The sequence below is a fragment of the Doryrhamphus excisus genome, chromosome 3 (genome assembly GCF_030265055.1).
Source record: "Doryrhamphus excisus isolate RoL2022-K1 chromosome 3, RoL_Dexc_1.0, whole genome shotgun sequence".
Classification (NCBI taxonomy): Eukaryota; Metazoa; Chordata; class Actinopteri; order Syngnathiformes; family Syngnathidae; genus Doryrhamphus; species Doryrhamphus excisus.
Window position 1 is genome coordinate 18,797,546 of NC_080468.1, and position 11,579 is coordinate 18,809,124.

The window sequence follows — 11,579 nt, forward strand, 5'->3', positions numbered from 1 at the left end:
CTCCAGCTAAGTAGGCGTTTGCTAGATTCCTCCGACAAGACCTGACAGAGGCCAGGAATCCGACCTCGCCCTGCCAAAGCCACTTCTTTGGGGGAAAGCTTGAAAGGAGGGTGCAGTCACTACCGTGTCACATGATCCCATGCACAACTTTGAACGTAAACATGAGAGAAATCACTGCAGTGTGATATATTACTCCTTTTAATGAACCAATGAATAGCCACGTCCTATTTTGCTTTACAGAAGGCCACCATGCAGTAAAAGCAAGAAAAGCAGGTTAGCAGTCCCATCACAATCCCACGTACAAGTCAGTAAGGTTTTCCCTTTTTTCACTGGCCGGATGATCCTGTTGTGTCGTCACTATCCGCCCCTTGTGGTGAACCCGGTGTGGATTCCAGTTCTCCCATCAATCCCGGTGCTCCTGAGCTCCCAACTCGCCGGCCTCCCTTCCCCTTCAAGAGGGTGCTGTCAGGGTGCAGCGAGTGGAGGTGCAGTAAGAGCTCATCCTGTGTCGCTGCCGTGTGGCCGCACTCCTCGCACACGTACAGCTTGTTGCGGCGCTCCTTATAGGCGTACTTGAGCGTGACGCTGTGGATCTTCTTCATGTGTGACTCCAACGAGCAGCGCTGCGTGAAGGCCTTGTCGCACAGCTCGCACTTGTACGGCCGCACTCCTGCACAAAAATAGAAACATCAGCGCCATCGGCCTAAATGGCGGCGGACCACGAGCGAGTCAGTGCCGCGTACCTGTGTGCGTGCGCACGTGTCTCTTCAGGTCAAAGGTGTCGTTGAATCCTTTGCCGCAGAAGCTGCATAGGTGACGCTTGGTCTCGTTGTGACACTTCATGTGTCTGTTTAACATCCGCTGGTACTGGAATGTCTTCTGGCAAATCTGCATAGAGTACGACAAACACACATTGAACACTGCAACGTTCTAGAATCTGCCATTGAAATATCACCGCCCTAGTGGCCAAAATCTTGCATTGCAACATTCAGTCCATCAAGAAAGTCAGCTAGCCGTCCGTGTTTAAAAGCGTTGCAGTGATTTGAATGTTCCTTCACCTGACAAACAAACGGCGGCGTCAGCCCGCTTGACGACCGGATCACAGAGGAGCTGAATTTAATGGGAGTGGGGGCCGTCGTCATGGCAATGGACATCAGCGTGGCGTGCGGCACTGTCAGGGATGGCGATGTAGGAAGAGGATCGTGAGGCAATTCGCCAGTCGTCACCTGACAAACAGAAACAAAGAAGCTTGACTTCCTGCACCAACTCTGCGGCTGACCAATTACAGGCTGGATCTCACTTGACGTACTTCCGTACTTCTACTTAGTCTTTCGGGTTTCTCCTTTCAAGTACATCAAAAGTACATGCAAAATGCTGAGTGCACAGTAATGGACATTGACCAATAGCCATCTTGACTGCGTAGTGGAAGGGGAGGGACTAGCAAACAAAAACAATTTCCGCCTCTTTTGAAGCAGGCACACACATTACAAATTCATTATGACTGATTGTACAGTGTGGGGGGGGGGGGGTAAACACACAGTACACCGTACTGATGGAAGTATTCCATGTGAGACACAGCCTCGTCGAACGTTCCTCACCTTCATTTTGGAGCGGACAAACGATGAGCTTCCCTGTGACCTGATGCTGACCTCTGAACTCTCATCCGCCATCGGCGCCGGGCTCTGCGGGCGACCCAGCACCGTGCAGGATGGCAGCTGGGCATGCGAGAGGCACTCGGGGGCAGACTGCTTGGTCAGGCAGAGCGGCGCCGCCTCAGCCGGACTGGCTTCATCCTCCATCATCAGGATGGACGAGGGGAAGATGGTTACTGTGGGAGTGGGTGGGGATTTCATCCGCTTTAGTTTATATTTTTACATGTACACCACATGCTCACACACGCACACACACACACACACACACACACACACACACACAGCATGTTGGGACCAGTTAGACCAGACAGGCCTGCAGCACCAGCCCAGTGCGTCTGAGCGTGTGTACTCCATGCAGGGCAGCACTCGTGTTAACCAGGAAGATGCACACAAACAGGTCATGTGACTGATGTGTTTAGGTTCTTCAGGTGGTATGAGGTCACTGACTTCCGATCTGGTCAGCTCTGCATTCATTGAGGTGGGGGGGTAGGGGGGGGCACGGGTGCTGCTGGACATTTCAACGTCTTTTTAAACATCTTTGTTAATTAGTCCGACTTTGGTGATAGTTTCCATGGCGACTGCTGCAGGCTGGACATTTAATCTCATCTTATTGTTTGCTCAGCCCTCCCCCTTTCGCCAATGAATGAGCCGTGTGTGCGTGTGTGTGCGTGTGTGTGCTTGTGTGTGGGGAAGGTGCCGCGGTGAGACAGGGGGGGGGAGAGGGGAGGGGCTTCCATAAGTGAGAGAGAAGAGAAAAACCTGACTTGACTTGTTTCTGGAAACGCAACCTCATACTTTCACATGGGCCTGTGTGCATATAGGTGTGTGTTTGCCAAAGGCGTCTCCGGGGTCCGTTACTAGTACTCCAGTCCGATAAACATTAACCCGGCAGTGCTCGGAGGACGCGGCGGCGTAAATAAGACACAGATTAACTGTCAAAACAACCTCATGACGTGTTGTCGTTACACACTTAGCCCTCTAGAGGCAGCACTGCTTCTGGAATGCAAGTGAGGTTAGCTTAGCATGGTTAGCCTTGCACGTCACCTGACCAGGTGGCACTAAAAGTGTGGGTGAAACTCAGCCGCAGTTTTGTGGCGCTTTTGTGATGGAAAGAAGGTCGGAAAGGACCGCGAGTGTCATGAAGCGTTGATGAGAAGACACTTGGTGAAGATCCTGGCACAGGTCAGGCAGGTACAGCAAGTAACGGCACATACCACACACCAGGAGACCGTTGTCACCCAGCCTTCAAGCGCAGGAAGTCCCCTCCGTAATAAGGAAAACGCTGCTTGTTGCAGGAGGATAATGTCACAAAAGTGATGGGGGTGTCACGGGGGTCAGCTAGGATGGGGGGGTGGTGTAGTCCGTTATGTGTTATCTGATCCTGATGTCTCTTGGCAACAATGCCAATTGTTCTCTTGCAGGGAGGTGGGGTGGGGTGGGGTGGGGTGCACGCCCTTACATTAATGCAGTCTGTGTGTGAGGGGTGGGGTGGGGTGGGGGCACTCATTTCAGTTAAATTAATAGTAGTGCAATGTGTGTGTGGGGGGGGGCAAGGACGACAAGGCAGCACACGGAGATGATCGAAGGTCACAAGAAAAGAGAAATAAGACCACGCTAAGTTTGAAATGTTGAAAAAAAGTGTTGATGTTTGAAGGCAACAGGAGCTATTTGGCCTCCTCACGCCCCGCTGCCCTTCCCGTTATTCGGCCCCGTTACACTCAAAGATCGGGACCACCTCCCCGCCCCCAGTAGGAATGTTCCGGCAGGTACGTGAACTCACCTGGGATGTAGACGTCTCCTCGTTCGTCGTCCGGGACTTCGCTCCAGTTCCGCTTTCCCGGCGAAACGTTAGCCTTTTTCACGAGGAAGGCTCGGGGCATGTTGGCCTGGAACTCGGCGCCTGGTCCCTGGTCGTCCTCAAGGCTCACCTGAGCTTCTCCCTCCGCCGAAGGGTGCGAGTAGCGGGAGTCCACCTGAGGAAGGATCCGTTAGTCCACGCCTGAGAGGGACGAACGCTCGCGAAAACACACACGGACGCTCACACGCAAACAAGACACACGCACACAGGTGGGTCGAGCAGTGGCACAGGTACTCATTTAAGAACAGGAAACTGGCGCAAACGCGCATGCGCCTGAGAAATAACGGTGACAATAAGGAGAAGGGAGACTGGGCTGAGCCTCGGTTTACCTGCTAGACCGGTTTCCTACCTTTGTCAGTCTGAAAACATGGAGGGCACATGTCATCATCTCTGACTGCCTGAGCTCCTCACACAGTCATTTTTTACAATGCAATTCATTTGTGTTGAATAATTGTATGTATCATTTATTATTAGTACATTTTTATCAATTAAATTAAAAAAACTGGCATGTATAATGTATGTGTAATATTTGTCTATATGAAGAAAAAAGCATGACTATGGCATTTTATTACCTGGCGACTAGTGGAACCGGGGGCACACAAGGATGTATATAATAAGAAGTTTGTCATATACATGTTATAATATATTCATGTTCTATATGTTTTTAAAGGTAGCCTAATGTCAAATTCTGCATCAGTGTTTGCATATGAAAATCAACAAGTGTCATCTAGGCGAGGCTGTTGATGAGCAGAGGGGGGTTCAGGGAGTGTGGTATGCTGCCCGGGCGGTCCAATGACTTGGAGCAGCAGCTCACTCTTCCTTTGTCATCGCAACATCTCATCAGTGACCTCTGGCCTTCTTTCGTATGACGATAAAAGCAAAAGTAGAACATGTTCCATTCCATTAACTAATTAACTTTTTGCTTGGTGATTTCATTTAAGCCTTCACTTTTCTGATTTTGTTTTTTTTATGTATCTCTTGTGGGTCCACCGGCTTTTTAAGCGGCCTGGATTCCTCAGTGATGAGAGGAACTGGTCAGGTAGCATACCTGTGTGTTTTTAACGTAACAGTAATGTTGCTGACACATTTATATGTTTCTATTAACAGCATATAGTTTATTTCATTGAAACGGACGTGAATTAGCTGAAATAAAACACTACAGAATGTACTTTTTGTCATGTTGACATTTTGAGACTGAAACGATTGTAGGCGATCCTGGTTTGGCCGCCAGGTGGCGCCAGTGAGTATTGTTATGACAGACGTGCTGCAGTAAAAACAAGAGAAGAGGACAACCCGGAAGCGTCCAGGGCTCAAGTCCTGCTCACCGAGCTGGAGTCGCTTCAAGCCATCCTAAACCAAGCAGACCGCCGCCATGTCCTCTCGGAAGAGATGTATGTTCGGCGATAACGGCGAGCAGAACGCAGAGGAAGCCGGCGGTAAGCAAAGCAGAGCGGACGGCAAGAGACACATCGCCGCTGTCATCCTGGCGAGGGGCGGAAGTAAAGGCATCCCCCTGAAGAACATCAAGAAGCTAGCCGGGGTGCCGCTTATTGGATGGGTGCTGAGAGCTGCTGTGGACTCCAACGTGTTTGACAGGTACATATCGACTTCCTCTACAAACAGGAAATGACGTTTGTTGACGTCCTGCGTCAGGTAGAAAAGAATAGTATAGAATAGTATAAGCGGTTTAACTGTGGCTAGAACGTCCATCCTGTGTACACAGCGTGTGGGTGTCGACAGACCACGACAGGATCGAGCAGGTGGCCCTCGCCTGGGGCGCCAAGGTGCACCGCCGCAGCCCCCAAGTCTCGCGCGACTCTTCGTCGTCGCTGGAAACCATCCAGGAGTTTATCAGACTCAATCCGCGTACGCACCCACACGTTAGGCGTGTGTGAGCGCAGGAACCTATCACACACACCTGCTTTGTTTGTCTCCCTGCAGACGTGGACATCGTGTGTAACATCCAGGCCACGTCCCCCTGCCTCCACCCGTTCCACGTGAAGGAGGCCTTGGAGTTAATCACGCTGCATGGCTTTGACTCGGTCTTCTCGGTGGTCCGCAGGCACCAGTTCCGCTGGCAGGAGGTCAAGAAGGGCTGTAGGTGGACAGACGAGCGTGAGCTGTGGTGTGTGTGGGATTTGTGTTTTCTCAAAACCCGACTTGATCTCCTTTCAGCTTGCGACTTAACCAAAGCGTTGAACCTCGACCCGGCTAACCGTCCTCGGCGTCAGGACTGGGATGGAGAGCTGTGTGAGAACGGCTCTCTTTACTTCACCACCAAAGAGCTCATCATGAACCAGAACCTCCTGCAGGTGAGCATTCATGCCAGGAAGTGTGAGGGAAAACCCTGCGGGACGCCACACTTGACCTTGTTGATGTGCAGGGTGGCAAGGTGTCCTACTACGAGATGCTTCCAGAGTACAGCGTGGACATTGACGTGGACATCGACTGGCCTGTGGCAGAGCAGAGAGTCCTCAGGTTTCAAACACGAGTTATTTTTTCCGTGTGACTGTCTCGTAATTTTCACTGTGTCGTAGGTACGGTTACTTCGGCCGGGGAACACCAGAGGTGGTTCGCCTGATGTTTTGCAACGTATCGGGATGTTTGACAGACGGCAAGATCTACCTTTCTGTAGCCGGGGAGGAGATGATGTCCATCAGCAGCAGAGACACGGCTTCCATTCGCATGCTGCAGCGAGAGGAAGTGGAGGTTGGCGGCTTTTGAACACCTCACACGGAGCCGGCTCATGGCTTCCCAACTTGAGAGCGCCTTTTACCCGCTCGCCTGCAGGTGGTGCTGTTGACGTCTCACAAGGACCCGCTGGCGCAGACGTTGGCCGATAGACTGGCCAAGAGAACGGGGTGCCGCGTGATGGAAGTGGGAGAAGAGCCTCTTCCTGACTTGACATCCATGCTGGAGTCCAGGAAGCTGATTTGGAAGGATGTGGCATACATGGGTATGACGCTGCCCTTGTCCACCAATGACAAGAAGCCACCTTGGCCTCCTTATTCCGTGTTGTCCTCACCTCCAATGTGTTGACTTGTCAGGTAACGACAAGCCAGATGTGGACTGTCTCAACCTGGCTGGGTTGAGCGCTGTCCCCGCCGATGCCCCCACGGTGGCTGTCAACGCCTCCAAGTACACGTGTCACTGCCTGGCCGGAAACGGCGCGGTCAGGGAGTTCGCAGAGCATGTTCTGCTTCAGAAGGAAAAGGCCAAGTCTCAGATGAGGCAGGACCGCATCAATTCACAGTAGAACCTCAAACCGGAACATGAAACAAGTTCATTTGCACTTACTGTTTGTCTTTTGAAGATTTGTGTGACCAAACATTAAGATTTGTGCAGACGCATTTGATTGGATGTGGCTTTGTCCTTTGGAGCTAGGTGATCATACACGACATGATGATGCTAGTTAAGTTATGCTCATTCTTCAAAATCAAAATCAATCCTGATTTTTAGTTTTCCATGTTTGTCTTCCCAAAGATTTCTACAATAAATGCTGACATTTGGTGCCACTTGTTGCTGCGTGAATTATTTCACTCCTTGAAATGTAGACATATTCACCTTTTTAAAGGGCTGGACCCCAGGCTAGGGGGCAGAGTAGTTACATTTGTGTTACTATAGTAACCGCTACACAACACCTGTATCAGTATACACATGCTAAAACTCTAAACAAGTAGCTTCATTTACTCTTATACATTTTCCCATCTGCAGCAAAGTGTCCTCTTTAATACCAAGATCAGCCATGTAGACCAGGAGTGCCTTACATTTTTGAGCGAGGGCCACATATGGAAGTGACAGAATGTGGGGGCCATTTTCATATATTTTATTTAAAAAAACATATAAAGACAAAACTATAGGTGATAAAGTATTCATTATTAGTATCAACATTCCACCTTTTCCTCGCTACATTACACTTTTGATCTTTTTTGTGGGGGGGTGTATGTTTAATTTCTACAATGTGCCACAGATCAATAAAAACAAGCCTTGGGCTGCACTTTGGGAAACCTCTGATGTCGTAGCAAGATGGCCACCTCAAGGCCAGGGTCCGAGAGGTTAGTTTTCATGGCATCAGGACACCAGTTGAAGAATAATTTGAAGCGGAAGGAAGAAAACCCGTCAGTCCGACTTGTCGACCGGCGTGATGATAAGTGGGCCGTCGTTCTTTCCTGACTTGTTGGTGCAGGGGCTGAAGAAGGGGAAGATGCACTCAGTGAAGGTGTCGTTGAAAGTGTAGATGTGGATTTTACAGTCCACGTTGTAGAAGGAAACCTGTCCTCTGTCAAAATCCACAAATATTCCAATCTTGTTGGGCCGAAGGTTGAGGTGGACGTCTGTGGAGGGCTCGGTGCGGAAGGCGTACTTGTTCCTGGTTTGGAGGAGAAAGCTGTCCATTAGGCTCAACATATTCTTAAACCAGGGGTCTTCAATTTTAATGGAGTAAAGTCCCTTTAGGCTGCACGGCGAATGAGTGGTTAGCGTGCAGGCCGCATAGCTAGGAGACCAGAGTTCGATTCCACCCTTGTGCATCTCTGTGTGGAGTTTGCATGTTCTCCCCGTGCATACGTGGGTTTTCTCCGGGGACTCCGGTTTCTTCCCACATTCCAAAAAAATGCCAGCTTAAATGGCGACTCCAAATGGTCCATAGGTATGAATGTGAGTGTGAATGGTTGTTTGTCTATATGGGCCCTGTGATTGGCTGGCCACCAGTCACCCGAAGATAGCTGGCTCTTGTAAACTTACGGTACACATAGATTTGGACTCACTTGTCTCTCAGGCTGAGGAACCAGTATCCATTACTTGGCGTGACCTCAATCTTGCCCTTCCTGTTGATGGATTGTCTGGCGACCCCCAGGTCCCAGTCAGTCTTGCCACCCACCAGCACCTGTCAATCAGGACACGTCAACAACTAACCACCTGCATCACCCCAACTCCTTCACTCACCTCCCAGTAGTGTCGCCCGGAGGTGATGGCCTCCCTCCCCAAGACGCAGACCACTCTGTCAAACCTCTCCATGTTGTCTGGAAGCAGCTGGTGGCGCTCGCCGCACCTTACCTGTCCAGGCGAGATCAAATAAGCACTCGGCACGTAAACACCATGAACATGCCGACAAGAACAAAGTCTTACGCTCTTCATGTCGTCTGACAGGATCAGTCTGGGATGGGCCGTGTTGCAGTCCAGAGTCACATCCACTAAAGGAATTGGACAGCATCATCATCATCATCATCATCATGTATCTTGGTCAGGGTCACCTGGTTGTTATCAATGGGTCATACCTGCATACTCCTGCACTCTCCTCATCCCTGTAGACAATCACACATACCTGTCAGGAACGCACCACATCTAACAAGTAAACCTGTGTGTGTGTGTGTGTGTGTGTGTGTGTGTGTGTGTGTGTGTCCCACTCACTGGGCAGTGGGCGTGTTGGACTGGCTTCCTGCGGTGAGGCAATGAAACCTGCAGAGGGAGAACACAGCGTGAAGGAGACTATGACAAAGACTATGTGTCAATAACAGTGTACATATTGAAGTACAGTGATGGAAGTATTCCATTCGAAACACAGACTTGTTCTCCATCACGCCACTAGAGGGCACCTGTCTCTGTTACGCTCCTCAGCCGCTCCTGGAACTTCTCCACCTGAGCCGCTAGCGATTTGTAGATGGCGCTCGTCCCCAGGTCAAATGTCAGCGACACATTAGACCAGTCTTTGTCAGGCAGAGGGCTGCAGACCACCGGGAAATTCTGGGAACGACATGCAGCCGATTCGAGCAGAGGAATACGACAAGTCAATAATCATTTTGATGCCACCCACTTTGATGCCGTGTATGTGGTCGTCCGAGGCAGACAGTTTGGCAAGCGCGCTCTCCCGCTGTTTGAGATCCTCCACTTCCAGCTCCAGCTGCCGAATCATGGAATCTGCCAGCTGCTGGGATGCACTCCGTTTGACCTCCATGGCGTCAATTAGCTCCGCCTGCGAGCGCTCGATGGCTGCCACCAGCTCAGAGAACATGCACACACTGGCCGCCGTCTCCCGCTCCACTGCCAGCTGGTACCAGACACAACATTCCCAACAAGCCTCCCAAATCCAGGGAATACTCCAGCGTGCTGACTCACCCCCAGGTCTGCTACTGATGTTCGGATCTCTTCGATCTTCCGCAGTCTTTGTGTGATCATCTCCTGAATGTGCTGCTCCGTCTCCTTGAGCTGGGCCTGGACACGTGCACACGCCATACATGGGATGAGCGCCGCACTGTACAGTGCTGCCGAACATCCGTGTTTGGCTTTCCCACCTGCTTGTCCGTCCATGCAGCTTCCACTGTCACCGTGTCGTGACCACAATGCTCCTCAGCCTCGCAGTTGGGACAGATGCACTCACCATCGGTCCGACAGAAGATCTGAGAGCAAAATGGAAATGAGAACGTTCCAACTGTGAACATGTGGAGCTAAAGAGATGTCCACTACCAGGATGCCCCTTTGGTGGATCTGGCAGATGGGAATGTGATGGCTGCTGGCTGCCCCGCTCACGGTGAATCTTCTTCGGCCCGACGGCTGGGACAAAAGGGAAGGAGCTGGAGGTGGTCCACCGATGCCCCCCACCACAGAGATTGGACTTTGGTTGGGGACGGAAGACGCCATAGGGGTTGTGACTTGGGGGGTTGAGGCGATGGGCTCACCTGAGAGCAAGAGGTGACTTTGTCAGGGAGCAGACGCACAGACCGGTTGGACGGCCACTCACCTGGTTCCTCACTGGTCAGTGATGTGTTGGCCTGAGGCCGTGGAAGCTTTTTGGTCAGTTCACTGAATAAAGCGTCGGACATGGCGCCCTCTCGTACTCGCCCTGCCTTCTTCTCTCTCACCGGCCCCCCTCCACCTCCGCCACCCACAGATATAGATCTGAACTGCTCTGTGATCTCACGCAGCGTCCGGTTGATCTGAAGGTCCGGACGCTTCTGGAAGGTCCTTTTACACAGCGGACATTGACACACCTGCAGAGGAAGAACTGATGAGGACGCGTGAGCGTGATGGAGGGGGTAGGGGGCGTAGGGGGCAAGGAACCCACCTTGGCTTTGTCCCAGTATTGGTTGATGCAGGCAACACAGAAGCTGTGCCCGCATGGTGTGGAAGACGGGTTATTGAAGACATCCAAGCAGATGGAACACTGGAACTGCTCACTGGACAGGAAACTACCATATGAAGACATCCTGCAAAAAGACAGGACGCCATAATAATATTAAAATAAGCTCTTAGCAAGCAGCTAACTGATGCTATCACAAACATATTCCAAAAATATGCTTGCATTAATTTAGAGCGTCTGAAAAAGTGGGCCAGGCCCCCCTGGTGCAGTTCAGAAACAGTATAGAAAAAGGATGCAAATAGAAACATTATATAACACGTTGACACAAATCTGATTAGGATTAACATTTTAGGAATGAAGCGAGGCAAGATTTTATCACAATGACATTCTGTACAAAGTTGTGGGAGTTTTTATGTGTTGTTGTTGGTTAGCATGTAAATCCTAATCAATAGTCAGGTCATTTACCACATGGCTGGCTTTCCTAAAGACTTTGGAAAAGTCGCCAACTCACCAGGTATAGTGTATTTACAGACTTAGTGGAAAGTGGAACAAATACTGACTTGGAGGAAGTCCACGCTGTCATATAGGATAATTACCTTTCTGGTGTGAACGACACATTCCTTTGACAACAACTTGTCCCTCAAGTTTGCCTCAACTTGAACTTCAAGATCAGTTGTTTTTCCTTTGTGGCCTAATAAAGTTTTTGTCATTTAATTTTTATATTCTTCAGTTTGTGTGGAAACCGGTACCTTATTTTGAACGGGTGGTCTCAGGCAGCCAAATGGGCGTCAGGGATGACGTTTGTATCCTGGTGGCGCTCACTAGTGTCGTTGTTCCTCTGCTCGTCGCTCACTGAAGAACCAGGGTGTGCGAGGCTTGCGATTTTCGTCTCACACCACGCCCACTGGAGTCTGCTTCCCGCTCAATGTGGCCGGACTGGTTGAGGAGGAGAACCATGCACACAAAAACAATGAAACCCACTTGGCCAAAACAT

At 50.6% G+C, this 11,579-nt stretch overlaps 3 protein-coding genes across 4 annotated transcripts; 1 reads left to right on the forward strand and 2 right to left on the reverse strand.

Annotated features, from left to right (window-relative positions):
* Positions 1-190: 190 nt before the first annotated feature.
* On the reverse strand, positions 191-3,760 carry ovol1a (ovo-like zinc finger 1a). Its single transcript, XM_058067758.1, has 5 exons — positions 3,433-3,760; positions 1,599-1,828; positions 1,059-1,226; positions 744-888; positions 191-670 (listed from the first exon to the last, which is right to left on the reverse strand). Exons 1-5 carry the CDS (start codon positions 3,530-3,532, stop codon positions 327-329), a joined length of 987 nt encoding a protein of 328 aa, XP_057923741.1. The 5' UTR covers positions 3,533-3,760; the 3' UTR covers positions 191-326.
* Positions 3,761-4,784: 1,024 nt separating this feature from the next.
* Positions 4,785-7,019, forward strand: cmasa (cytidine monophosphate N-acetylneuraminic acid synthetase a). Its single transcript, XM_058066061.1, has 8 exons — positions 4,785-5,106; positions 5,234-5,376; positions 5,452-5,607; positions 5,686-5,822; positions 5,894-5,988; positions 6,048-6,219; positions 6,301-6,466; positions 6,558-7,019. The coding sequence occupies exons 1-8, from the start codon at positions 4,883-4,885 to the stop codon at positions 6,764-6,766; spliced, it is 1,302 nt and encodes a 433-aa protein (XP_057922044.1). The 5' UTR covers positions 4,785-4,882; the 3' UTR covers positions 6,767-7,019.
* Positions 7,020-7,315: 296 nt separating this feature from the next.
* On the reverse strand, positions 7,316-11,521 carry LOC131124996 (E3 ubiquitin-protein ligase TRIM39). Of its 2 annotated transcripts, XM_058066057.1 has the most exons (15): positions 11,335-11,521; positions 11,182-11,276; positions 10,571-10,712; positions 10,247-10,496; positions 9,973-10,184; positions 9,801-9,905; positions 9,625-9,720; positions 9,323-9,556; positions 9,105-9,252; positions 8,920-8,967; positions 8,787-8,813; positions 8,638-8,702; positions 8,455-8,565; positions 8,277-8,395; positions 7,316-7,879 (listed from the first exon to the last, which is right to left on the reverse strand). In XM_058066057.1, the coding sequence occupies exons 3-15, from the start codon at positions 10,709-10,711 to the stop codon at positions 7,630-7,632; spliced, it is 1,806 nt and encodes a 601-aa protein (XP_057922040.1). In that variant the 5' UTR covers position 10,712; positions 11,182-11,276; positions 11,335-11,521; the 3' UTR covers positions 7,316-7,629. The 2 variants fall into 2 exon arrangements, with proteins under 2 accessions (XP_057922040.1, XP_057922039.1); XM_058066056.1 differs by lacking the exon at positions 11,182-11,276.
* Between the last annotated feature and the right edge of the window lie 58 nt (positions 11,522-11,579).